Genomic DNA, 27,218 nt, shown 5'->3' with positions numbered 1-27,218 from the left:
CCACAGCCCCCACTCCTCCACCCAACTGGATTGTATTAAGGTCCCTAATGCTCTCTGTGAACCAAAAGAATGACTGCTTTAAGAAGGATGGTTTCAACAAAATTCCCTATGGATTAACTTTATGTGACACACTCTGTGGCATTATTCATTCAATACATACTTTTGAGTGCTCCCTACAAGCGTGCCATCATTTCAAGCAATGTAACACAAGTACTAAATTGCTTACCCAGTATGAAAATTAAGCTCATTTGACATGAGCTGATTTGACACAGTAGAAAGAGCACCACCGCTGGAATAAGAAGCAACTGATTTGAAATATTGGAAATGAAAATAGTGACATCACTACTGACCTTTCAGAAATAAAAAAGCTTTATAAGAGAGTCAGCAAATTAGATAATCCAGATGAAGTGGACCAATTCCTAGAAACACACACATTATCTAGTCAGAGCAATTAGGCAAGAAGAAAAAAATCTCAGCAGACCCATAACAATGAAAGAGATAAAATCAATAATCTAAACCTCTCATCAAAGAAAAGCCTAGGGCCAGATGGCTTTGCTGGTGAATTCTACCAAACATTTAAAAAAGAAGTAATACCAATCCTTCTCAAACTCTTCCTAAGTATTCAAGAGGAATTCATTCTTTGAGGCCAGTGTTACTCTGATACCAAAGTCAAATAAAGACAGCACAAGAAAATAAAATTACAGACCAATTTCCCTTATGATATGATGCAGAAATCCTTCTTAAAAATACTAGCAAACTGAATCCAACAGTTTATTTAAAGAATTATGCACCATGATGATGTGAGAGTTATCCCAGGAATACAAGAGTGGTTCAGCATATGAAAAAAAAAATCAAAATAACATACCACATTAATAGAACAAAAGAAAAAACCACATGATCATCTCAATAGATGTAGAAAAGTCATCTGACAAAATTCAGCACCTTTTCATGATTAAAACATTCAGAAAACTTGGAATAGAAGGAAACTTCCTCAACATGATAATGGGCATGTACCCACAGCTAACATCATACTCTATGGTGAGAGACTAAAAGCTTTCCTCCTAAGATCAGGAACAAGACAAGGATGCCTGCTTTCACCACTGCTATTCAACAGTGTTCTAGAAGTTCTAGCCAGAGGAATTAGGCAAGTAAAAAAAATAAAAGGTATCTAAATTGGAAAGAAAGAAGTAAAACTATCTCTATTTGCAGATGGCATGATCCTATATGTAGAAAATCTGAAAAAATCCACAAAAAAGCTACTAGAGTTAATAAATGAATTCAGCAAAGTTGCAGGGTACAAGATTCAAAACAAAAATCAGCTGGGTTCCTATACACCAGCAATGAATAATCCACAGAGGAAAGTAAGAAACAACTCCATATATAATAGCATCTAAAAGAATGAAATATTCAGGAATAAATTTAATGAAGGTAGTCAAAGATTTATTCATTGAAAACTATAAAACTACTGAAAGAAATTAAAGAAGACCTAAATAAATGGGAAGATACCCCACGTTCATGGATTGCAAGACTTAGTTTTATTAAGAAATCAATATTACCCAAAGCACTCTAGAGATTTAACACAATCCCTATCAAATGTCCATTAACCTTTCTTTTTTTCTTTCTTTCTTTCTTTCTTTTTTTTTTTTTTTGCAGAAATAGAAAAGCCAATCCTCAAAATTATGGAATTGTAAGTGGCTACAAATTGTCAGAACAATTTTGAAATAGAAGAATAATGTTGGGAGGACTCACACTTTATGATTTCAAAACTTACCACAAAGCTATAGTAATCAAAACAATGTGGTACTGGCAAAAAGGACAAATCGACTGATGGAATAGAACTGCAAATCCAGAATAGACCACCACATCTATGGCCGACTGATTTTCAACACGGGTGCCAAGCTGCCAAGGACATTCAGTGGGGAAAAAACAGTATCTTCAACAAACGGTACTGGGACAACTGGATATCCACTTGTAAAAGAATGACATTGGACCCTCTACATCACACTATATACAGAAATTAAATCAAAAGGGATCAAGGGCCTAAATATAAGAGCTACAACCATAGAAGATAACATAGGAGCAATTCATGACCTTGGGCTTGGTGATGCATTCTTAGTATAGCAACAAAAGAAACAATAGATAAATTTGATTTCATCAAAATCAAAGGCTTTTGAGCATGAAAGAACATTATCAATAAAATGAAAATACTACCTACAGAATGAGAGAAAATAGTTGCAAATCATATATCTGACAAGGGCTTAATATCCAGAATATATAAAGAACTCTTACAACTCACAACAAAAACACAAACAACCCAATTAAAAAATGGGCAAAGAACCTGAAGAGACAATTGTCCAAAGAGGATATACAAATAGCCAGTAAGCATGTGAAAAGATGCTCAATATCATCAACCATTTTAGGGAAATGTAAATCAAAATCACAATGAGATACCACTTCACACCCACAAGAATGGTGATTATTTTTAAAATGGAAAACAACAAGTGTTGGAGAAGACACAGAGAAATAGGAACGCTTGTGTTTTGTTGGTGAGAAAACTAAAATGGTACAGCTGCTGCAGAAAGCAATATGGCCGTCCCTCGAAAAGTTAAATATAGAATTACCGTATGACCCAGCAATTCCACTCCTAGGTATCCACTCAAAAGAATTAAAAACAGGGACTCAAACAGATACTTGTACACCAATGTTCATAGCATCACTATTTGCTATAGACAAAAAGTAGAAACCAAGTATCCATCAACAGATGAACGGAGAAACAAAATGTGCTTTGTATACACAGGGGAATGTTATTCAGCTGTAAGAAGAAATGAAGTTCTGATACCTGCTGCAGGCTGGATGAACCCTGAAAGCATTATGCTGAGTGAAACAAGCTAGGCACATAGGCACAAATGCTGTAGGATTTCACCCAGATGAAACAAATCGCAAATCCATAGAGACACAGTAGATTAGAGGTAACCAGGGGGAAGGGGAGTTATTGCTTGGCAGATAAAGAGTGTATGCAAATATTGAAAATCTTAAAATAAAATTTTAAATTTAAAAAAAAGGAAAAAAAATGCAAATTTTTTTAATTTTTTAAAAAAGCAGCAGTAGCCATGAACTGGAGACTAAGCCCTCACTGACAAGCTGTGTGCCCTTTAAGAAGTCACTTAATCTCTCTGTGCCACAGGTGAAATTAAGTGACTCGTTAAAGGTCACAAAGAGGGGCTTCGAGGACTGGAGGGGAAGAGTGGAGACAGGCCAAGGGGTTAGGAGCGCTGGGACCAAACTGCTGAACCCTGCCTCCACCCCTCACCAGCCCCATAATCTTGGCCAAGATACCTAATTTCTCCCCGAGACCTGGTTTCCTCATCTGAAAAATGGGGACGATGATAGTACCTAACTCGCAGACTAGTGGGGATAAGAGCAGTATCACATGGAAAGTGCCTGGCACACAGAGGTATTCCGTAAGCACTGGCTTTTGTTAGATGGCACCTGGCAGCTCTCTTGTCCTTCCTGAACTCGTCTCCTTTGGGTATTCAAACCTTGATTGAACGGATGAATGAATGCAGGAGTGGGTTCAAGAGTGGCCCCCAAAATATATATCCAAGCCCTGGCCCCGGGAACCTGGGACTGGGGCCTGACTTGGGAAAGGGGTCTTTTCAGAAGTAATGAAGTTAGGGCCCTCGAGGAGATTCACCGGTGAATCCTAAATGCAATGAAGATGAACTTATAAAAGGAGGAGAAGTTCTTGAGATGGAGGTGCAGACTGGAAGGGAGCAGCCCAAGCCAAGGAACGTCAGAGGCTACCCAGGCTGGGAGGGCCAGGAGAGATTGTCCCCCGGAGCCTCTGGAGGGAGCGAGACCCCACTGGTAGCTTGGCTTTGGACTTCGGGCTGCAGAACTGTGGGTCAGCACATTTGTGTTATAAGGAGCCACCTGGTCAGTGGTCATTTGCTGCAGCAACCACAGGAAACTAGTACAAAAACTAGTACAAAACACTCATCTCACTCAGCACACAGACTCTGTTAAATTAATGCTGGTTATAATCTGAAAATCCTCCTTCTAGACCACAGACCTCAAATTCAGACTAAGACTCCCCCAGCAGAGAATCCTGGTTAAGAGACAGGTTCCAGGGTGGACAGAACAAGATCAAGTCCCTGCTCCACTCTCACTGTGAGGCCTCTGGTATCCCCACTTTACAGAGCCTGTAAACTCTGCCTGTAAAGTGAGGATGATGGAGAACCTGCACTATTGGATTGTTGGAAAGATTCAGATCATCCCTGAAAAGAATCCTCCACAGGGCCTGGCATATTAAAAGCACGTGGTCAATGCTAACCACCATCATTAATTTATTTTAGCTCCTAGTTAGCACAGGTCTGGCTTCTTTCCAAAGTAGACAGTTAAACACTGATAAAGTATCACTGCAATTATAGAAGAGGAGAACCAGCCCTGGGTGGTTCTATAGTTCTAGCTATATCCTATAGTTCCAGCAAGCCCTTTCCAAAGACACCCCTTTGGAAAACCAAAGGCAGCTCTCCAGCCCTCTGCCCCGCCCTCCCCCGCTACGCTGCTGGGTGCAGGTTCTCCGCAAGCAGCCCAGGATGTGCCCGCGGCGCCCCCTGGTGACAGTCCACGGAATCCATCTACTTTCGCCAAATCCCAAATCCCCAGCGTGCTGCCCCTCTGAGAGGGTAGAAGCACCCCGCACTGCAGGGACAAATCCTCAAAGATGCAGAAAATACTGCTGCCAGCGCAGATGCCAATCCAGAAGCAGTAAGAATCCGTGTGGAAGGAGTGCATTATCTGAAGCCACTCAATCATGCATTCATTAATTTAACAAATACTGAGCTGAGTGCCGTCAAGGGCCAGGCTTATTCCAGGAGCAGGGAAGCACTGGTGAGCAAAGTGAGGCGAATTCCCTGCCCTTGGAACTTCTATTCCTAAACATAATAAGTAAACACTAGGCTAGATTCGAGTGTGATTAGTGCTATAAGTAAAAAGCTGAAAGCCATGGGGATTGGGGGTGCCTGCTGGGGAAGGGGTTACAAGTGACCAGCGGCTCTGCTGGACTGGGGTACGGTCGGGTGTGTGCACTGCAGCCTCCCTGCCTCACTTCTCTTTGCACTGGGGCCGGCTCCAAAAGCGGAGTCCACGCCACCGCGTTACATTTGCTCCCCGCACAAAAAGCAGCAAGATCACCAGCAAGACATCTCTAGACCCCAAATTCTCTACCTAGGAAAGGGCCAATTCCCCACATAGGGGAGCACCGATGGCCTATACCCTAATGACCACAGATAAGGTTCCTAGAAAATACTCATCAGCAGACATGGCACCCAGGAACCAGTGGACGGTACAGAACACATTTCTGGAGCTGGCATTTTCTAGACTAACCGGAGTCCTGAGGTTCCAGAAGTTAGAGATGTGCCAAGCCCACAGAGCTCCTGGCCAGCAGTCTCATTACCTGCTGACGTGAGGTCTGACTCACAGGTCAAGTGCTCAGTGACCTGGCCCCCTACCCTCAGGAGCCCCGATGAAGTGACAAATCACTGCCACTGACCCTCCTGGCACTCATCACCTGACTATGTGGGACATACTTGGTCCCTCCCCGCATCCAATCTGACCCCCTTCTCCCTCAACCCCAGACTCAGCGTGTGGGGTGGGGGAGGGGTGGGACTGAAACATTTCAAGTTCCCAAGGCAGGCCCTGATTGGCTCATGTCAACCACATGACCCCGCCCCATGACAGCAATTGGTTCCGGGATAGGAACAAGATCCGGTCAGAGCCAAGGGCCTTGAGATGTGTTGCTAGGACACTCTGTCTCTCTCTTCCTCGGTACTGTGTGGGATGAGGCATGGTGGTAGCATCTCGCCAAACAAGCCGACAGCCCAGCACTGCCTGAGAGCCCGAGAATGGTGCAAATGCAGCAGGAGGCCGAGCAGAGACAAGAGGCCTGGCTCCTGGGTGATCTCACCAGGACAGGGGAACTGGCCACCAGACCTGGGCCTGAGACTAGCCCTGGGACTTCACAGTTACACAGGCTGAACAACTCCCACTGTTCAAGATACTTTGAGGTAGAATTTCTGTCTTGCAAACAAACAAAAAATCCCATTTGACATAAAATTAAGGACAAAACAAGGAAGCTGATGAGGACCAGCATTTACCTGTTGCACACCTAGCGACTGTGAGGTTCTACATCTCACACTTCACAGCCACTTCCTCATTCAGCCCTCACAGACCTCAGAGCTGGCCTTGCTCCCTCGGCGTGGTGGAGGTGCCCAGGCTCCAGGGAGCAGGAGAGCCTGGACCAGCTCAGCCCAGCCTCTCCAAAGCCCTCGCGTCCCCTCGGCCCCACGGGACATTCGTCTCGGTGAAAACCTCGGCCCAGCTGGTTCCCAACGAGAACCCAACTTGTGAATAATCTTGCTGGCTCCACTTCACCACAAAGTTTTGGGGAATCGAAGAATGAGGCAGAGGCGGCTACCCCTACATCCTCCCTCACTCTCCTCCTTGGGACCCCACACGGATTTATTTGGAGCAGCAATGCATTCAGTAAAAGGACGACATTTGCCAGCCTCCCTTGCAGCCAGGTGTGGCCCAGTGAGGAAGTCCTGGAGAGCATGCAGAACTCCTAAAAAGAAAGTGTTCTTAAGTGATGACGCCACACCCTTTTTCACCTTCTCTCCTACTGCGATCCTGGGATGAGGATGTGATGGCCCGTGCTCCATGGGGGATAAGAGCCCCTGAGGATAAGGGCCACAGTCCCGATCCCCTGTGAAGGGTGAGCTGGGGTACACCTGTGTCCCTAACAGCAGCCGTGGCTGCCGACCCACAGACTTCGTTCATGAGAGAAATGAACTTCTAATGCCTGTGGCATGCAGCCAGGTCTAATCCTAAGTGACCTAAGGAATAAGTCCAGAAACGGGAGTTCACTGCTTCATGTCTACCATGACTTGACTTATTTTAAGAGGCATATTAAATGCGTGAGCGGAAGTCAGAAAGCCCTCTTGCATTCCTAATCCAATCCAACTGACAAGGAAATGAAACAGGCAGCCCACTTTCCAGATACGTTGCCATTGGCAACAGGATTGCCTGAAGAGTGACATTTCCCAGAGGGTGGGGGAGGGATAGGAAAAATGGACATTGTTCTTTTCACTCGATTTTCCTAAGTGGGTCACTAAAAGTGAAGACAACACACACACACACACACACACACACACACACACACACACACACACACCCTGAGAATATCCTAACGGGACATTTTTGTTCTACACTGAAATAGAAACAGAGTCTTCAAGATACAGAATCCATGGTACATTTTAAATTCAGCTCAAGCAGTCTCTTCTGTAAAAACATGGATTTTTTCCCCATTTTTCATTCCTATAAATTTCAACATTTCCTATAATAAAGGAACATAGTTCACAGGTCTCCTATTACAGAAACTATAAACTGTTGTGGACGATGGGCTCATTTAATTCTCATAACCCTGAGGCAGACTGATCATCCCCATTTTATAGAGGAGGCAATGGAAGTTCAGACAGGTTAAGCAACTTGCCTGTGGTCACACAGCTAACAAGTGGTGGAGGAAGGATTCCCACCCAGAAAAGCTTTTCTCCACATCCCTCCTGCCATCCTCAGTACCATATTTTCAGGGTGTGACTTCATGATCTGCCAATGCCGGGGAGACCCAGGCTGAAGCTGGACAGCTGGACAGGGATTTCCAGAGGCCTCCTAGTCTCCCTGCCATCCAATCTTGTGATGTCCCACAGGGTCTCCCACTGAGGGACCCCCTTCCTGACATACTCCCCACCCCGCGGCATTCACTGCGACTCCCTGGACAGCTCTAAGGGAATTAAATTCCCCCTCCCGCTGCTCCACGAGTATCTTAGCTCTACTTACAAGGGTCCTCGGAACATCAAAGTCTTTCAATCATTGAGGGGCGAGGGTGGGGAATGAATGAACATGTTCTTCCACCATCAAAAAAACTTAAAAAAATGATAAAAGATAAAAGAATCCCCATCCCCATGCCCAGTAACACTCTCAGAGCCTTTCCTCCGGGTTTCCCGCCCTTTGCCCTCCTAGCCACCCTCACGGGGAAGAGCGGGTTCCAGGTGTGCTGGGATGCAGGTCAGCTCTGAACCCAGCCCCAGAGGTCCAATGATGGTCAGTGAAAGGCCCTCTGCTTGCCGACGAATTACTCATCTCCCTGGACCTCAGTTTCCCATTCTACGAAATGAGGCACTGGGCAAAGAACCACTTCCTTCGAATGAAAAAGCGTACAGCAGCCCGAGAAGGCAACGGAACGGCGGCTCTGCGGCGGCAGGGGTGAGGGACGGGACCCTCCCACTCACCCTTCACCTTCCGCTCCCCACAGCCGTGCCCCGCCACCCCAGCCCACCCCTCTGGGGCTCCCAGGGCTCTGCGGGGGGCTGCCGTAAAGCCATCGAGAGGGTATGTCATGTTCTGCCCAGCCCTGAGGGTGTGCAGGAAGACAGAACACAGCAGAGCCTCTTCCTCGTGACTGTGCCATCTGAGCCGTCTGTCCGCGCCCTGACCAGGTCTGCCGGGAACGCGGCCCCCTTCCGAAACACATCCTTGACCACAAGTCACCAGAAGTCGGAGAGAGAGACTTTAAAATGTTCACATGAGCCTCTATTTCATATATTAACCACATGCATAGGAAACTGAAGTACAAATACATTCATTAGAATCATTCATTCCAAATTCAGGTGGTGGGGGAGTGGGGGTGGGGGGTGGGCAGGAACAAAGCAAGGAGTTCCAGTTAGACCCTGTGCATCCCTCAGCCCTCGAGGGGCAGGGCACAGGCGTTCATTTGTCTCATGTAGACTTTGTGCCAGATACATCTCATAACTTTAAAACTCTTGTTAAACTAAGGAAAATAAAGTCTGGCATACTTGACAATGGGAGAGTCCCTTGTATTTTTATTATTTAATATTTTACTAGGAACTCAAGTGTCAAACATCACCCTGACCATCTTAGATTTAGGGTAAAAATGATCACACCATGCCCATTCATATCTCCAAATCTTTGCCAGCATTGCCCCCTCTGCATGGAATGCCCCACTGTCACCATGGCTACTGGACAAACTCCTATTCACCCCTCAAAACCCACACATGGTTGTTAATCACATCTTCTTTGCTGCCCATTGCTGAACCCATCCCCCGCACTGTCATTATTTGTTCACATGCCTGTTCCTGGTGGACTGTCAGCTGTCTGCTGTCCAGAACCATGTCTTGTTTTTCCCTATAGCCTTAATGCTTACCCAGTGTTGGAATGCAGATAAAGAAGTATTCAGCTGACGGGGATCCCCCCTGCCAAGAACTCTATTAACTGTAGGGCCATTCCGCCTGACAGCAAATGCCATCCCTGCAGCTGACTGTAAGTAGTGCTCCAGATTCTGCTAAACTGGTTGTTTACTGTGTGCATGCAGCAACTGGTGGAAACTCAGAACTAGGGGCTACTGTTTTGAAGGCAAAGAGGACTACATAAAACGGTAAAGCAAGGCTGGCCTCAGCCACCAACCCAATGGGACCTCCCAAATGCGGCGCTATGAAAATAATCACTCAAATGCTCATTCAAAAGCATTCACTGCCACATGAAGTTCAGCAGCCCCTTCAAGTTTGGGGTCAGGAATCACAGACAAGCCCAATATCACAATAAATGGTGTCTACACATCCAGAGAGGCACAGCTTGGCCTGACAGGTCTCCAGGGTGCTTTCTGCCAAGGAGAAGGGGCAGTGGGTTACTGAGTGGGGATACATCCTGGCCTCGTGCCCCTCACCACTCAATCCCCCTGGTCAACTGAGAAACCAGCTCTGGGGTCCCCCTCGCCCAGGGAGCCTTCCACCCACTCCTCTTTCCTGCTGCAGCTCAGGCTGGGTGCCCTTGGAGCCCCAGCCCCGGACCTCCCTCCCGCCCTTCACCTCCCAGGCTGGTATCGATCATATGGGAGGGGGTGCCATCTGTCATGCCCCCTAGACTGGGAGCTCCCTGAGGGCACAGATGTGGGGGGTTAGCCTCTACAGGCACTTGGTGAATGTGCAGTGAACAGATGACATCCTTTCTAGCCATGGTTTTATAAAAGCCTAAAATAAAAGCTCCAAGAATCTGTGCTAGACCAGCAGGTGTTCACCAAATGAAGTGCACTGGGAAAACTTTAGTCTCTCTTCTTTAATGCTCTAGCAAAGAAAGAAAAAGAATAAAGCCACCCTCCTGTGTCTCCCAGCAGCCTCAAGCTAGATGTGAAAAGACCACAAAAATGACCACAAATGGGCCAGTCTCTCCCATGCCGGCCAGCAGGGAAGCAGCCTGACCCCAAGGGGAAGTCCCAGCAGACAGGCCTGGGAGTGAAAGCAGAGACGCTCAGAAATCGGCCTGAGAACAAGTCGTGGGACCCCTGGAGTTTCGGGGACCCCAGCCCCCCACTCAGGCGCCTCCTGGGATCCTGAAGCCCGAGGCCTAGTACTACCTGTGACTTCAGTCCCCTGCCTTGTCAAATTACTCCCAAACAACAGCACTTTTTAAAAAACAAAGTTTACCCCTGATTGTGAGAGGAATATACACTCAGTATAAGAAAATGAAAAATACACCAAAGAATAAAGGAAACGGAAACCACCCAGAACCCCAGCATGCAGAGGCAACCCTGCCAACATTTCCACATCATCTCACATCTACACATTTTTCTTTTGGATTGTTAATTTGCACAGTTCTGTGTATACAGTTGTGTATCCTGTTTTTGTTGTTGTTTTTCGCTTTTAACCTTGCATGCATTTCCTCAAGCATGCTTGTCATAAACGCCACTGCTCAGGGTGGATCCTTGCAAAGGCAACATTTGGGATGGGAACTTATCGGTGAGACAGGATGAGCCATGCAGAGATCCAGAAAATCACTCTTGCAGGATGGACAGGGCATTGCCTGTTCAAAGGCCCTGAGGCTGAGAGCAACCTGCAGAAGACCCATGTCACTGTCTTCTCGTTTGACATCTGAGTCACCTCCCTCCTTTTTTTTAACATTGGCTAATTTAATAGGAAACAATAGTATCTTGCTGTTTTCATTTTCATTTCATAACTGGGGAGGTTGAACAATTTTTTACATTTAATAGGCATTGCTTTTCCTCTTTGTGAACTATCTATTCTCAACCCTTGACCAGTTATTGAGATTCTTGTTTTTCTTGGCAAATGCTTTAAATATGGAGGATATGAATCCACTGTCACATTGTGTTAAGAATATTTTCCAATTTATACGTACACTCTTTCTTTTCCTAACTCTGAGCCTGCTGTGATGAGTATGTGCATCTCATACTGTGTCACTACAACTGGCAAGTCATTTTCAGGTCTCACTGGGCATTGCTTTCAATCCCATGGAGTTCATAACTGGGTTGTTAAGAGGATCCATGGCCTGGAACAGAGTATGAAGTACATGCTTGTTAGGGACTGAACTGTGTCCTCCAAAAAGATACGCTGAAATCTGTTTTCATTTGCTAAAGCTGATGAAATGCAACATACCAGAAATAAGTTGGCTTTTACAATGGTGATTTATTAACTTAAAAGATTACGATTCTGAGGCTATGAAATGTCCAAATTAAGGTGTCAAAAGGACGATACCTAGACTTTGAAGACTGGCTACCAGCGAGCTTGGGCTCCTCTGTCATGCGGCCAGGCACATGGTGGCATCTGCTGGTCCTTCTCTCACAGGTTTCGTTGCTTCCAGCTTCTGGCTTCAGTGGCTTCCTCTCGGAGCTTCTGCATGTTTCTCTCTTTTAGCTTCTGTCTTAGCTTCTGTGGGGCTTTTTTTGTGTCTTCTCTCCATCTTTCATCCTCTAAAACAGGACTCCGGTGAGAGGATTAAGACCCACCCTGAATGAGGTGGGTCACATCTCAATTGAAATAACCTAATCACAAGGTCCCACCCACAGGAATGGATTAAAAGAACATGATCCTTTCTGGGGCACATACAGCTTCAAACCATGGAAAAGTGCTAATCCCCAGGACCTCCGAATGTGGCCTTATTTGGAAATGTGGTACTTACGACGGGCATTAAGCAAGCTAAAACGGGGTCCTGCTGCAGGAGGGCAGGCCCTTGACCCAACACGCCTGGGTCCTTACAAGAAGAGGAAATGAGGACACAGGCAGAGAGACAGAGGGACAAGGCCACGGACAGCAGCAGATCCCGGATGCTGGAAGAGGCAGGGGACAGATTCTTTCCCAAGGACTTTGAAGGAAGCTGGGCCTTGCCAACACCTTGATTTCAGACTTTTGGGCTCCAGAACCAGCGACGAAACATTTCTGTTGTCTTAAGCCACCCAGTTTGTGGGACTTTGTTACAGCAGCCCTTGGAGATTAAGACACCACTAACACTTAACTTGTAAGATGGGAGTAACTGCACTTCATCCTTCAGAAACAGTCATGACAGGGTAAAGCTTTACAAATCACTGCCGCACTTTGGGAGAAGAAATGCAATGGGAAATGTTAATTCTTGTCATCGTTTGGCAAATGGTGTTGGGGTCAATCAAAGCTAGACCGACACTTGCTTCTGCAATCTGGAGGAACACAATCTCATCTTTGATCAAGACAATTCAAGATCAGGATGTCAGGTTTTTGTTTTATTTTTGCTCTCTCCAAGGCAATGAAAGCTCTCTCAGTGAAGGAAAAGATAAATGAAAGGAGCTGTTGCGGCTCAATGCATCCGTGAAACAGAAAAACAGCCTGGAGACTTAATCAGAGATGGTTCAAGTGTGGCCCCAGAGAGTTCTAGAATTTAAAAGGTAGAGGAGGAAAACCAACACTTACAAGGGTTCAGAGTGTGGCACAGAGTGGGGGCTCCACAAATGTCTGTTTGTCTGAGCATCTGTCATTTTTGCCTGACCAGCTACTGTTACCAGACCAAGATGGTGGGTTCTCTGCCCAACGCGCTCAGATGACACATTCCTGAGACACTGGGGTTTCAGAGAGAGTTTATTGCTAGGTGCAAAGCAGGAGAGCAGATGGCCTAGCAGCCCCAAAATCTGTCCCCCTGAACTGCAGTAACTCAGGTAGTTTTATAGTCTCAAAGATGGGCAGGTTTTAGGATAATGAGCCCAGTGGCTCCAGATGATGTAATTAGAGGTGATCTAATTATTGAGCATGTGCAGGTTGATTACATGCTTAGTCACAGAATGTATGTAAGAAATGGCAGCCTCTATATGATGATGGCCATGATCTTTAGTACTATAATGAGGTAGAGGTGACTTGTAGGTTAGAGCCAGCTTCGGTTATCAATATAATCTTGGACTTGGGGTGGGTTAGTTCTGGGCTCTTTGTGATCCTAAGACCCTAAAGTAAAAAAAAAAAAAAAAAAAAAAACTGGATAAATGGGTACAAGTGAAGGTTAGTCACAAGGTTTTACAATCACAAGAGCACAAGATAAAGGCTACACACTCATTTTCAGAGATCAAGGCAGTTCAGAAATTTCAGGTATCCCTCTGTCTTCTCTAATATACCATAAAGTCAAAAGGAATATCTATATAATGATTCAGTAATCATAATCACCCCTTACCTCCTAACTTCTCAGTTACGCTACTCTTTTACCTCCTTCTGTGCCGCCTTCCTCACTTAGATCAGGCACGTCGGGCAGGCAGCCCTCCCTGGGTTTCTCGCTTGGCCATCTGGCAGAGTCCATCCCCAGTCTGGGCCCATCCCAGGCCTTTGGCTGGAAACAGATGCTGTCTTTCCAGGAGCTTCTGAGCTGCAGAAAGTTAAGTTACTGGCAGCCATCTCACCCCAGAGCCAGTCTGACAGTGAAGTCTACTCAGAGGCAGCAGAGCTCAGAGACGGAGAAAGGAAGACCCAGTCCCAAGACATCCTTGCAGCCTCTAGATCCAGCAGAACCGAAAGCCAGAGCCCAAAGGGTTTTTCAGTTACGTGAACTAATCAATTCCCATATAAGCTTAAGTAATTTGAGTTGGGTTTCTGCCCCTTGACACCAAAAGCTGAACTGAGTCCATTTGTTGGTGCTTGTTGGGGGGGAAACCCTGGATCCCCGAGGAGAGACGTCCCCTATATGCTCCTAGCCTTTTGTCCTAGCCCTGTCTCCTCAACATTTCTCAGTTAGATGCAGCTGATCTAGTAAAGGTCCTGACATTGAGGACTTAGTCTCCTCATCCTCCTTCTCCACCTGGACAGTGGGAGTCGGACTTGGGTAAATGTATCTGCTTTGCCGAACTGCAGATTCAAACATACCCTTAGTCAAGCTGCTGCCAGTCTAAACAGAGGGACAGGAAGTTAGAAAGCCATTTTGCCTTTTACAAAAAAAAAAAAAAAATGCATTTTCTAACAGCCTTTGTCAGTAATGAAGGTGACAATTTGCATCTCCAATTGCTGAAACTTTTGTCTTATTCTCTTTGATTCAGAATCAAAGCAGAAAATAGCAGGGTGCAATTTACTAAGCCCCTCCCCAAATCCTAAGAATTCTGGTAATTTATTTTTCTTTTCATTTTAGTAAATTTTTAGTTGGGGCATAACATAAATGCAGAAGGCATACAGCTTAAACATATAATTCAATGAATTTTTACATATACATGTAGCCCTCACTTGCATGATACTGCGTTAATGCAAAGTTTAAAATCCTGTCTTTGCATGGCATGCCTCCACGGATTTGATTTGATCTCAGTCACGGTGAACCACACAATTCGAGGGCACAGTTCCCATATGCATGAGTTCCACTGAATGCAATGCCAGGCAAAGCAGGGACCCCGTATGTGTATCCACCTCTATGTATCCATCAACCAGGTAAAATCATGACATTTCTGACACCTGAAAAGGCACCTTTGCCCCTTCCTCCTCAACCCCATCCCCAGAGGAACCCATTCATCACCACAGATTAGTTTTTCCTTTCCTAAACTTCAGAGAAACGAATCATTCGGTATATGCTTTTTGTGTTGGTCTCTGGTCTTCTTTTTGTTGGCGTTATGTCCCGGAGATTCTTCCATGTTTGTGGGTGTCGCGAGTTCATTCTTTTACATTGCTGCATGATATTCCACCGGCTGGATAAACCATCATCCAGTCTACTGTTATGCCTACTGTTTGCATAGTATATTTTATATACTTTTACCTTAGGAAAAGTGGATCTTTGTATTTAAAGTGTCTTTTTTAATCCAGTTGGACAATTTCGGCCTTTTAACTGGCACCGCCCTTTACGTTAAAAAAAATGAACAGATTTTGTTTAATTCTACCATTTTACCATTTGTTTTCTATTTATCCCATCTGATTTTTTTCTTTTGAGCTTCCTTTCCAACCTTCTTTTAGCATAAACAAATGTTTTTTAGCTTCTCATTTTATTTCCTCAATTAGCTTTGTAGCAGTGCCTTTTTGTGCTATATTTTTTAGTTCTTGATTTGTCACAGCCTCCTCAAATTTAACAGAGTTGTGCACTCTTCAGGCAAGATGTAAAATCTTACAAGAATGAATATCATTCCACTTACCTCTAGCCACCCCCATATTTTACTTACATACATGTTACAAACCTCACAATACAATGTTATTATTTTAAATAACTTGTATTTCTAAAGAAAATTTTTAAAAAAAGATAATTACACATAAATATAATAAATATATAAATTATAATTTATATTTACCCATTACCAATGCTCTTCATTGCCCTCCTATAAAACTAAATTTCTATCTGATATTATTTGCTTTCATCTTAAGAAGTTCCTTTAACATGTTTGGCAGTTTATGTTCAACTGTCAAATTATCTTAGCTTTCATTTTTCTGAAAATGTCTTTATTTCACCCTGATTTGTAAGGAAATAATTTTTTGCTGGATGTAAAATTCTGAGTTGACAGATATTTTGTTTTGGTTTTGTTCTTTAACGATACCATTCCATGGTCTCTGCTGAGACACGAGCCATCATTTGTTCCCCTATACGTGACGCGTCATTTTGTTCGGGCTGCTTTTGAGATCATTTTCCTTTATCTTTGGTGTTCAGTAGTTTGGTGAGGATATGTCAAGGTGTGGTTTTACTTATAATTATCCTGGTTGGAGTTTGCTGTGATTCTTAGATTTGTACAGTGGCGGGTTTTTGTTTTGTTTTTTTTACCAAATTAGAGAAAATTTTGGCTATTTTTTTGTTGTTGTTCGTCAGACTTTATTTCTGCCTCATTCTCTCTCTCCTCTCCTGCTAGGACTCCAGTTATACACACAAGATAACTTAATATTGTCCCAATATTTTTTACTCAAAATCTTTCTGCTTTCTGCTCTTTTCCAGTTTATCTAATTTCTATTGTTCTGTCATCAAATTCACTGACCCTTTTCTCTACAGTGTCCCATCTGCTATTAAGCCTACCCAGTGAGTTTTTTCCTTTCAGATATGTCCCTTTTCTGACATAAAATTTCCTGTTTTTTAAGTTTCCATTTCTTTGCCAAAATGCCCCTATCTGTTCATTCATTGTGTCCTTCTGTTCCTTTAAATGCCTGAACAGAGCTACCGTAGGTATTTTCAAGTTCTTGCCTTCTAACTTCAAAACCTGGACTATTTTAGGTTCTGCTTCTAATGACTTCTTTTTCCCTGAAAAGGCCACATTTTCTGATGTCTTGAAATGTTCTGTGTGCTGAATACCATGCATGTTAGGTTGTAAGAAGTCTGGAGAACATTATCTTCCTTCAAAGGGTGCTGAATTTTATTATGGCAAGCAGTTAAGTTACTGACCTATCTTCCCCATCCTGTCGGCTTGGTTATTTCTTGGTTGGGTGAGTCTGTTTCAGTTTTGTCTTCCCCATCCTGTCGGCTTGGTTATTTCTTGGTTGGATGAGTCTGTTTCAGTTTTGTCACTAGTCCCAGGATTTGGCTCCTACTCTAGGACAGTGGTTCTCAACCAGGGTGATTGCTCCTCAGGAGATATGTGGCAATTTGTGGAAGCATTTTTGGTGGTCACAGCTAGGGATGCTGCTAAACATCCTACACCGTGCTGGAAGGCCCCCACGGCAAAGAATCATCCAGCCCAAAATGCCAACAGTGCTGAAGTTCAGAAACTGTTCTAGGGAACATCCTTATTCCTAAAATGTGGGCTTCCTGAGGTCTCAGCTAATGCCTGGGGTGCTCAGCGAGGTCTCCTACCCTGGCTTGCTAGAACCCCAAAGCCTCCCAGCGCCAGGTGACCTCGCTATCTCCAATCAGCTCTCAGCTTCCCGTGGCTGCTCTGCTAATAGGCCTCGCAAATTCTGCCCCGGGATTGCACGCCAGCCCTTGACCAAGGACCCAAGAGAACCCCACACATACTACCACCCCCCTTCTGCATAGCTACCTCCTCTTGGGTGCATGGCCCCACAAATTCCAGTTGCCTCACTGGTCCCAAACCCAGCTCTCTGCCTTGTGTTCTACTCCTGAACTGTAGTCAGGAAAGTACCCCAATCAGAAAGCTAGAAGTAAAGTGGAGTTCACCTCACGTCTCCCTTCTTTCAAGGATCACAGACTTGAGCTGCCTGCTAATACATAAAAATAGTTGCCTCATGTTTCATCCAGCTTAATAGCTGTTTACAGTGGGTAGTTAGGTGCAATACCAGTTATGTAAAAGCAGAGGGGCCCCATTCTACGGATGGTGGGCGTTCAGACTGTTTCTAGTTTGGGGCTATAGTGAACACAGCTATTATTAATATTCCTGGACATGCCTTTTGGTGGATATTTATCTTGGGCATAGGCCTAGATCTGGAATTGCCGGGTCACAGAATAGGGTATGGGTTTATCTCTAGAAGACATTTCTGATTTTCCAAAACTGTTGAACCCAATTTACACTCTCACTAGTAATGTATGAGAGCTCTAGTTGCTCTAAGTCCTTGTCATTATTTGGTATTATTAGTCCTTTTAAGTTGAGCCATCCTGGTGGTTGTGTAGAGGCATCTCATATGCTTTTTTAAATTTCTCTTGTAAAAATGTTTTATTCTTCTTGATATAAATACAAAATCTGTTATTTTGCAATTGAACTTTTATCAAAGATATTTAAATCTCTTAGATATTTTTATTTTAAATTTTTGAGGTATGTTTCAGTTTGCTAAAGCTGCCAAAATGCAATGTAACAGAAATGGATTGGATTTTATAACGGGGGTTTGTAAGTTCACAAATTTATAGTTTGAAGGCTGCGAAAATGTCCCAATTAAGGCATCAACAGGATGATACCTTCTCTGAAGAAAAGCCGATGGCATCTGTGGTTCCTCTGTCACATGGGAAGGCACATGGTGAGTCTTCTGGGCCTCTCCTGGGGTTAGCTTCTGGAAAATGCCTCTTGGCTTCTTAGCTTCTCTCTTAGCTTTCCCCGGGAGGAGACTCTGGATTACATCTCTTAACTTCTCTGAGCTCTCTCCAAAACTGTCCCTGCCTTTTATCCTCTCATAGAGGACTTCAACAAGGGGATTAAGACCCACCCTGAATGGGTGGAGTCACACCGCACAACCTAGTCAAAAGGTCCCACCCACAACAGGTCTGCCCCCACAAGGTTGGATTGTAAGAACATAACCTTTTCTGGGGTACATAACAGATCCAAACCAGCACAAGGAATAATTTATAAATCATAAAATTCACCCATTTTAAGTATACAATTCAATGATTTTTAGTAAGGTCACCGAGCTGTGTAGCCATCACTGTAGTCCTGTTTTAGAACATTTTTGCCATTCCAATAAGATCCATCATTCCCATTTACAGTTAATCCCCAATCCCAACTCCAGAGCCAGGGAGTCACTAACCTACTTTGCCTTTTCTGGACACTTCAATAAATGGAATCCTACAATACATGGTGTCTCTTGTGTCTGGCTTCTTTTGCTTAGCAGGATGTTTCTGAGTTTCATCCATGTGGTAGCATGCACCAATATTCCATTCCTTCTTATTGCTGCATAGTGTACTATTATATGGACATACTACATTTTATCCTCTCACCAAGTGACGTATATTTGGGTCATTTCCATTTTATGAATAATGCTGCTATGAACAGTCACACACCAGCCTTTATGTAGATATGCATTTTCATTTCTCCTTTGTAGATACCTAGGAGTGGAACTTCTGGTTCAATAGATAAATTTATGTTTAACATTTTAAGAAACTAGCGAACCACTTTCCAAAGTGGCTGCACAATTTGACAATCCCAATAGCAATGTATGAGGGTTCTCATCAATTGTTATTGTCTGTCTTATTTATTATAGATATTCTAAAGGGTATGAAATCTCACTGTGATTTTAATTTGCATTTCCCTCATCATGGACCAATGAGTTTGAGCATCTTTTCATGCATTTATTAGTCATTTAGGCATTCTCTTTTTTGAAGTACCATTTCAAGGCCTTTGCCCATTGTAAAAAAAAAGTATTTTCCTCATTGTTTGATGGTCCTTTTTATGATCAGAATAAAAGGTCTTTCTGATAGACCTACAGAAAATATCCTCTCCCAGTCTGTAGTTTACCTTTTCTTTCTTTTATCGGTGCTTTTCGATGAACAAAAGTTCTTTAATGTCCAATGCACAACCTTTTCTAAATAGTGTATTTATGTGAATAGAATATTTGGGTCCTGCTTGGGAGATATTTGCCTATCCCACAATCACCAAAAGGTCCTTCTATGTTTTCTTCTCATGGCTTTACTGTTTACTTTTTACATTTAGGTCTGTGGCCAACTTTGAATTCATCTTTGTGAATGGTATGACGCAGGGTCAATGTTCCTATAGTGTGTTATTTTTTTCTTACAGTTGTTTACTGAAAGAATGTCAATGTTGTTTATTGAAAAGACCGTCTTGTCCTTACCGAATTACAGTGGTGCCTTTGTCCTAACTCAAGTGAGCACATATGTACTGGTCTGTTTCTGGACTCTTCTGTCCACCACCCTATCTGTCTATCCTTCAGTCTCATTGTCTTGATACCTGCAGCTTTATACTAAGTATTGTTATATGGTGGTGTAAGACCTCCAATTGCTTTTCTTCTTCAAGATTGTGGCACCAGGTCCTTTAAATTTTTATACCAATTTTTAAATCTCCTTGCCAATGTCTATCAAAAAGTCTGGGATTTTACTAGGGAGTGCATTGAATCCATACATCAGTTGTGGAAGAACTGGAATCTAGACTAAGTCTTCTACTCCATGAAAATGGTCGACCTAGCCATTTATTTAAGTCTCCTTTAATTTTTCTCAGCAATGTTTTGTGGTTTTCAGGGTAGAAATCTTATAACTTTCATTAGATTTATCCCTAGGTATTTGACTTTTCTGATGCTCTACTGTAAATGGTATTTTCTAAAGTTTTAATTTCCAATTGTCCATTGCTAGTATATAGAAACAATTTACTTTTTGGGTTTTGACCTTGTTATCTAGAGACCCTGATAAAATCATTTATTAATTCTAATAGTTTGTAAATTCTCTTGGATTTTCTGTATCATATTCATAGCATTTGCAAACAATGACACTTTTCCTTCTTTCTTTCCAATCTTTAAAACTTTTATTTATTTTTACTATCTTTGGCACTGGAAGTCCAGAAGTCATAATATACAACTTGCTTTGTTCTTGAATTTAGGGGGAAAATATTCAATATTTTAACATTATGTATGCTGTCAACAGTGGGTTTTTAGTAGATGCCCTTTATCAGACTAGAGAAATTTCATTCTATTCCTGGTTTGATGAGAATTTATATCATGAAGAGATGGTAAATTTTATCAAATGTGGACATATAGTTTCTTTCTGATTTATGCTATTACAATGTTAAATTACGTTTATTGATTTTGACTATTAAACCAACATTTTATTTCTAGAATAAGCCCTACCTGGTCATAATATATTAGCCTTTTTACATATTGCTGAATCTTATTTGCTAATATCTTACTTAGAATTCTTGTATCAATGTTCATTTAAAAATTCCCAAAATGTTCTTTTCTTGTAATAAGATTGGTTTCAGAATCAGTGTTATGCTGGCTTCATAAAAGTAGTTAGAATATGTTCCCTATTTCTCTGTTTTCCAGAAGAATTTGTGTAAAATTAGATTTGTTTCTTCTTTAAATATTTGGAAGAACTTACCTGTGAAGCCATCTGAGTCTGGCCTTTTCTTTGTGGGAAAATTAATTACAGATTCAATTTCTTTAATAGCTATAGGACTACCCAGGTTTCCTATTTCTTCAAGTGTCAGTTTTGCTAAGCTGCACTCTTTCAAGGAATATGTTTATTTCATCTGAGTTTCAAGTTTATTGGCATACGCTGTTCAAAATGCACTCTTATCTTTTTAATGTCTGTGGGAGCTGTGGTATTTCCCCTTGCATATTTTTTATACTAATGATTTATAGAGGCTCTCTGTCCACTGATCATCTTGCTAGGGGGTTATCAATTTAATTTTAATTAACTTTGAAGTCGATTTCTTTACTGGTGTTATTTCAGTGACTTCTGCTCTTTTTTATTTCCTTCACTCTACTTCCCTGGGGTTTACTTTTCTGTTCTTTATTTTCCTTTGATTTGGAAGCTTAGATGGTTAATTTTCAGCATTTCTTTTCTTCCTAAAATATGTTTGCATTAAAGACTGATATAAATATAACCCATAAATTTTTAAATATTGTACTTTTATTATATTCAACTCAAAATATTTCTCATGTCCATTATGATGATTATTTCTTTGACACATGGTTATTCAGAAACACACTGTTTAATTCCCAATCATTTGGAGATTTTCTATTTTGTTCTTTTATTGATTTCTAGTTCAATTCCACCCTGGTAAAAGAATATACTCTATGATTTTAAGCTTTCAAAATTTCCTACAAATTGCTTTATGGCCCAGTCTATTGTCTATTTGGATAAGTTTCCATGTGTTCTTGAACATTATTCTGCAATTTCTGGGATATGATATTCACTCAAATTAATTCAAATCGGTTATTGTGTGGTTCAAATTTTGTATATTGTACTAATTTTCTGTCTGCTTGTTTTAAAACTTACCGAGAGGTGTGTGAAACTTCAACTGTAATTGTGGATTTGTCTATTTCTCCTTTTAGTTTTGTTAATTTTTTTTCTTCCACACATTTTGAAGTCTGGTTATTAAGTGCACTGTTTAATCAACCCTTCAATTATTAAGAAAGGTCCCTATTTGTCTTTACTCTTACTTCCTGCCTTAACGTCTACTTGAACTGGCAGTAATAGAGCCAAATCAGGTTTCTTTTGTTTGGTGTTTGTCTTCTCCCATCTCTTGACTTTCAACCTGTGTCCTCATAATTGGGTGCATCACTTATAAGTATCATAGTTGCCATATAGTTGCTTGGGCCAGTCTGACGATCTCAGCAGCTTTTAACCTCCTGCGCCTGCACATAGGTTCAAAGTCTGACAACTGTCTTGCAGGCAGATGGGTGTTGTCTGTTGTGGGGCTTTGTCCCCCAAGTGCCATGAGGTTGGGGGAGTTTTCACTCTGCCTTTCCAGCTCGGCCACTGGCCTCCCACACCACCCTGGAACTCAGCGAATATTCTGTGGAGTGAACTAGGCAGGCGTCTGGGGCCCTTTCCAGTCTCCGATCTTTTCAACTCTGAGATTCTAGTGATTTCTTTAATCCCCAGTACAGCCCCTTTGCTTGGGCCAACCCCAGTCCTCTGCCCACACCCAGGCTCAGCAAATGGCCCCCTCAAGGAAGAAAGCAGCTGGCAATTGTCAGCTCACCCAAGAAGGACTCGCTTCTCACCTCTTGAATTCTAGTTCCTCTAGACCTCACAGCTTCCACCCTTCTGGGGTGGCTTTAAAAACACGATTGTTTACAGTTTACCTTCTTTCCCTATATCTTGCAGTAGGATCGCTGGCCTGTTGGCACCTACCACATCTTCCCTAGAGCTGTAAATCTGCTTGTGGTTTATCAATGAAATGAATAATGCCCAGCGCTTTGACATGCTCTCACAAGTCCATTCCTGCAACCACTCCCGCCATCATCCATTCAGCTCATTTTACAGACGGGAGAACTGCTCTGAGCTGTTCTGTGATGTGCCAAGTTCTCAGACCTAGAGAGGGAAGGCCTGTGGGCCCCCAAAGCTACCTTGGCACCCCTAGGACGGCAGGGACTTGGCTGCATCCCCGATGCCTAGAACAATGCCTGGGGCACGGTAGGTTCTGCATGCGTGCTGGAAGGAAAGTCGTGCACGCGTGCTGGGAGGGGGTGCGTGTGGCACATACCAGCCTGCGGATGTCCCGCTCGCACTCGCGCTTGATGCGGTGCACCTCGTCCTGGTGCGCCTGGTAGGCGGCGCGCAGGTCGGCCGCCTTGGTCTTGTCGGCCTGCATGCAGTTGCTGAGCGCCTCCTCCGCCTGCTTGCGTGACGCCTTGAGCTCCAGGATCTCCTGCTGCAGCCGCAGGCGCTCGCCGTCGAAGGTCCGGCGCGCCTCATCGCGCGCGTCCGCCAGCAGCGCCGACTTGACCTTGTCGGCCGCGCCGTCGCGCAGCACGTTCAGCGTGGCCTGCAGCCGCTGCAGCTCGCCCTCCTTGATCTTGGCCGTGCGCGCTGCCTCCTGCTCGTGCTGCCGGATGAGCACCTCGCGCAGCGCCTGCAGCTCCTTGGTCTTCTCCTCGTGCAGCTTGGCTTTGAGCTCCGAGATGTAGGCCGTGTGGCGCCGCTGCTCCTGCTCGCGCTCCAGCTTGGCCTCCTGCAGCCGCTCGCGCAGCTTGCCCACCTGCAGCCGGGTGGGACAGAAAGCGGTCAGGGTCAGGGTCCCTGCCTGTGTGGCCCAGCCCGGGAAACCCTCCCAGGGTCCCCAGGCTCCATCGCACCTCCTTGTCAACCCCATCCAGACTCTCCCCTACAGTTTGCTTCAGATTTTCCTATAAACCCATTTACTTTTTCATTTAAATAAAATCTGTGATTTTTATCAATGGGAATATCTGTATCATTTAGCACAAATAGAAGGAAAATGGAAAATCAGATACAGTGAAAATAAACAAAAGATGAAATTATGTTGCAGATGCCCAGTGGACGGCTTGGGCCTCCTGGGGAAACCCTGGCGGTCGGTGGGGAGACACAAGCCACAGGATCAGGCCAGGAGGCGCCAAGCCAGGGGGCCAGTCCTCTTGGGATAACCCACACTCCGTACCACTAGGAGGCCCAGCCCTGCCTGTGGGGGTCCTTCACAGCCGCCTTTCATGGCCCCGGCCTGCTTTCCAGATCCTTCTCCCCCATGGATGTACCCGTTCAAGTGCCCAGAGGCTCATGTGATGGACAGTTGGTTTTTCTTGCGAGTTCCCATAGCCTGGACACCCTCCCTGCCCCCCACCCCCCACCCCAGGACTAGTCCCTCACCCTAAGGCCTGACTCGGATGGCGTCCCAATGCCCCCAACCCCAACCCCAACACCTGGCAGCATTCATTCTGTTAGGGAGCTAATCATCTTTAATGAGACACAGCTGGGAGCTGTCGCATGGGGGTGGGGGTGCCAGGGCGTGAACCCCAACCCCGCCACCTGTTAGTGGTGGGGCCTTGGCACCTTACTGAACCTCACACACCTCCATCTGCCCATCCGTGAGAGGCTGCAGGTCTGCCCTCCCGGGACACAGGCTTAAATAAATGCACCCGGGGAGCAGGCAGAGCCACCACACTAGGGGCTGCATGGACGGCAGCCCCTGAGGACCCCGCTCCTACCCCTTCCTCATCTCTGCCTCGAGGCCACAAGCTCCCCAGCACCCGGGCTGCGTCCTGCTCACTGACAATCCCCCAGCCCCTGGCACGGCTCTCAGCACAAGCAAGAGAAAGGCCACGTGGTCTCTTCCCAGAAAACACTCCCGACATCCAGCCATGCCAAGCCCAGAGTCAGGCAGATGGGACTGAGGAACTTGGGTCCAGTGTCGTTACTGGATCAGGAACAAGAAATCAAGACGAGAGGCAGATGCTCGAGGAGCCCCACAAAGGAAAAGTCGGACTTGGAGCTGGGTGAGCCACACATGCTATTGCTGGAAATAACCCAGGAAGAGCCACATTCTCTTTTGGTTGTTTGAGGCAGAATGTCCACCAAGGGGGGAAGAAAGCACTGGGGGCAGGGTAAGACAGGTGCCCGGCCCCCAACCCGTGGCTTGCTGCTTGCAGAGTAAGCCCTAGAGACAGTAGGGCCTGGGTTCGAGTCCTGCTTCCCCTTCCTAACTGCAACCACTGTCCTCATCTTGAAATGGGGATATGACAAGAAAGCTACCCTCTGAAGAGGATGGCAAGGATGGCGAGATATCATGCTTGTAAAGCACTCAGCCTGGATGGAGCCCGGCACACAGCTAGTGCTCAATAAATGCTAGTAGCTGCAATGGGTCACCTTAAAGGTACAGCCCTTTCAGTGTACAGGGCAGAGCCTGGATCCTTTTGCCAGCTGACTGATGTGGGAATATGTGAATAAGCAACAAAGAGGACAGGTGGGCACCTCCCTTAGGAACAGGTGCAGGTATATGGCCGAGACCCCAGAGGCTGGGCCAGAATCCCCGGGAAGGATGTTAGAAACTCACCTGGAGGTCACTTTAGAACTCAGCATGCATCTGCCTATAAAAGCAACACTTGTGTAGCCACAGGCTGACCCATTAAGGATTATTTAAGGAGCAATGTCCCTGCACTACCAGGCAGCCACAGTGGGTGACTCTGAGAAACCACTGAGTGTTCTGAATTCCAGCACTGTGCACCAAGTTGCAGCTCGGAGACCTAGAATGTTCTTCAGCCTCAAGGCCCCCGAACGTGCTATTTGCTCTGCCCAGAATCTGCTTCCCTGAGTCCCTGATGCAGCTCACTCCCTTTCTTCAGGGCTCTACTCAACTGTCACCTTCTGGGCAGGTGTTTCCCAATGTCTCTGTCTGAAATAACAGCCCTCGCCTCCCCCCAAACACATGCTCACACCATCACCAAGAACTCAGCACCCAGTGCCCCCTTGCCCCGTTCAATTCCAGCTCAGAGAATTCAACCCCACATGAAAAGCCATGTCTGTCTTTGTGCTCACTGTCCATCTTCCTAGCCAGAATGTTAAGTCCAAAGAGGCCAAGGACGGTGCCCTGCTCACCCTGCACCCCCAGTGCCCAGCAAGCCGGGGCCCTCAGTGCACAGCCCCTTCATGACCGGGTCAGCCGCTGCTACCCGCGAGGGCTGTGCTCGCCGCTCCGGGACCACAGAACAGAATCAGCTCTCGCCTGGTCGGCCGGGCTCGGGGAAGGCCCAGGTCTGAGGCGGTTGGGGAGGAGGCCACTGCGTCCCCAGCACAGGCAGTGAAGGGACATGTCAGGCAGCAGGAAGGGCCCGCTGGCACCGGGGGCCTCAGGCTCACCTTGAAAGAAGAAAAATAACGCCCCTGCAGGGCGGCTGGAGGATTCCGCGAGGCCCCCACCTGGTGACGGGGTGCAAGGTGGGCACCCGGGAAGCAATTCTCTTCTTGTGCTGTTTATCGTGGGCAGCCAGCGTCTGCGCCTGTAGCTGATACCCAGAGAAGCACCGACCCCTGTCTGCCTCACTAGGCCTGGGAGTGAACAGTGATAACAACGGCTCACGACACGCTTACTCCATGCCCGCCATGGGGCACTGTCTGCAAATCAGCATTGTCGATCCTCGTGCAAACCCTCCAAGGTAGGGCCACTGTACCCAAAATTTAACACAGCGGGCCTGACCGCTGTTCTCTGAAAACGCTGCTTGCAAGGTTGGCCTCAGCTGTTGTCTGGGAACTTGGATTTTGGGAGGTTCCCACCATTTCCTAACTGCTAAGCGAGGCTCCCTGTGCCTAGACTCTTGGTGCAAACAATTTGGTTTTGGTTGAGCACCTGCTGTCCTCCTGGGAATCTGCAAGCTTGGTGGGTGCTGGGCAGTGGGTGCCTACGTGGCCAGCCCCCAGTAAAAGCCCTGGGCTCTGAGTCCCTAAGGAGCTTCCCTGGTGGATGACATTTCACACATGCTGTCACGACTCATCACTGGGGAATTAGGCACGTCTGTGTGACTTCACGGGGAGAGACCTCTTGGAATCTTGTGCCTGATTGCCCTGGACTTCACCCCATGTGCCTTTTCCCTGGGCTGATTCTGCTTCTTGTGGTCATGGCCATGAGCATGACAATAAGCCGAGACCCCGGAGTCCTCCTAGTGAATCACCAAGCGGTTGGGGGCACCTGACACAAGCACTGTCCCAGCCTATTATTACCACTTTACAGAGGGAGACATTTGGGCACAGAGAGGTTAAGAGATCTGGTCCGGGTCACACAGCTAGTAATCAGCTCTGGTGAGGTGTGACCAGGTGACCTTGCATCACGGGGCACA

The 27,218-nt window shown here is 45.3% G+C and overlaps 1 protein-coding gene across 10 annotated transcripts in view; it reads right to left on the bottom strand.

Moving 5' to 3' along the window:
* Positions 1–27,218, bottom strand: part of JAKMIP1 (janus kinase and microtubule interacting protein 1) — a 194,557-nt gene that overhangs the window by 56,603 nt on the left and 110,736 nt on the right. For 7 of the 10 annotated variants that reach the window (XM_037829359.1, XM_037829358.1, XM_037829360.1 and 4 more), the window contains exon 4: positions 23,141–23,509. The exons of the other annotated variants lie outside the window; for them this stretch is intronic. In XM_037829359.1, the coding sequence (XP_037685287.1) occupies positions 23,141–23,509 (369 nt within the window). The remainder of the gene's footprint in view (positions 1–23,140; positions 23,510–27,218) is intronic. 10 annotated transcript variants of the gene reach the window in all.

This window comes from Choloepus didactylus, chromosome 3 (genome assembly GCF_015220235.1).
Source record: "Choloepus didactylus isolate mChoDid1 chromosome 3, mChoDid1.pri, whole genome shotgun sequence".
In the NCBI taxonomy this organism is placed as follows: Eukaryota; Metazoa; Chordata; class Mammalia; order Pilosa; family Megalonychidae; genus Choloepus; species Choloepus didactylus.
Note: the sequence above shows the minus strand (reverse complement) of the source record. Positions and strands in the feature narration are given on the sequence as shown.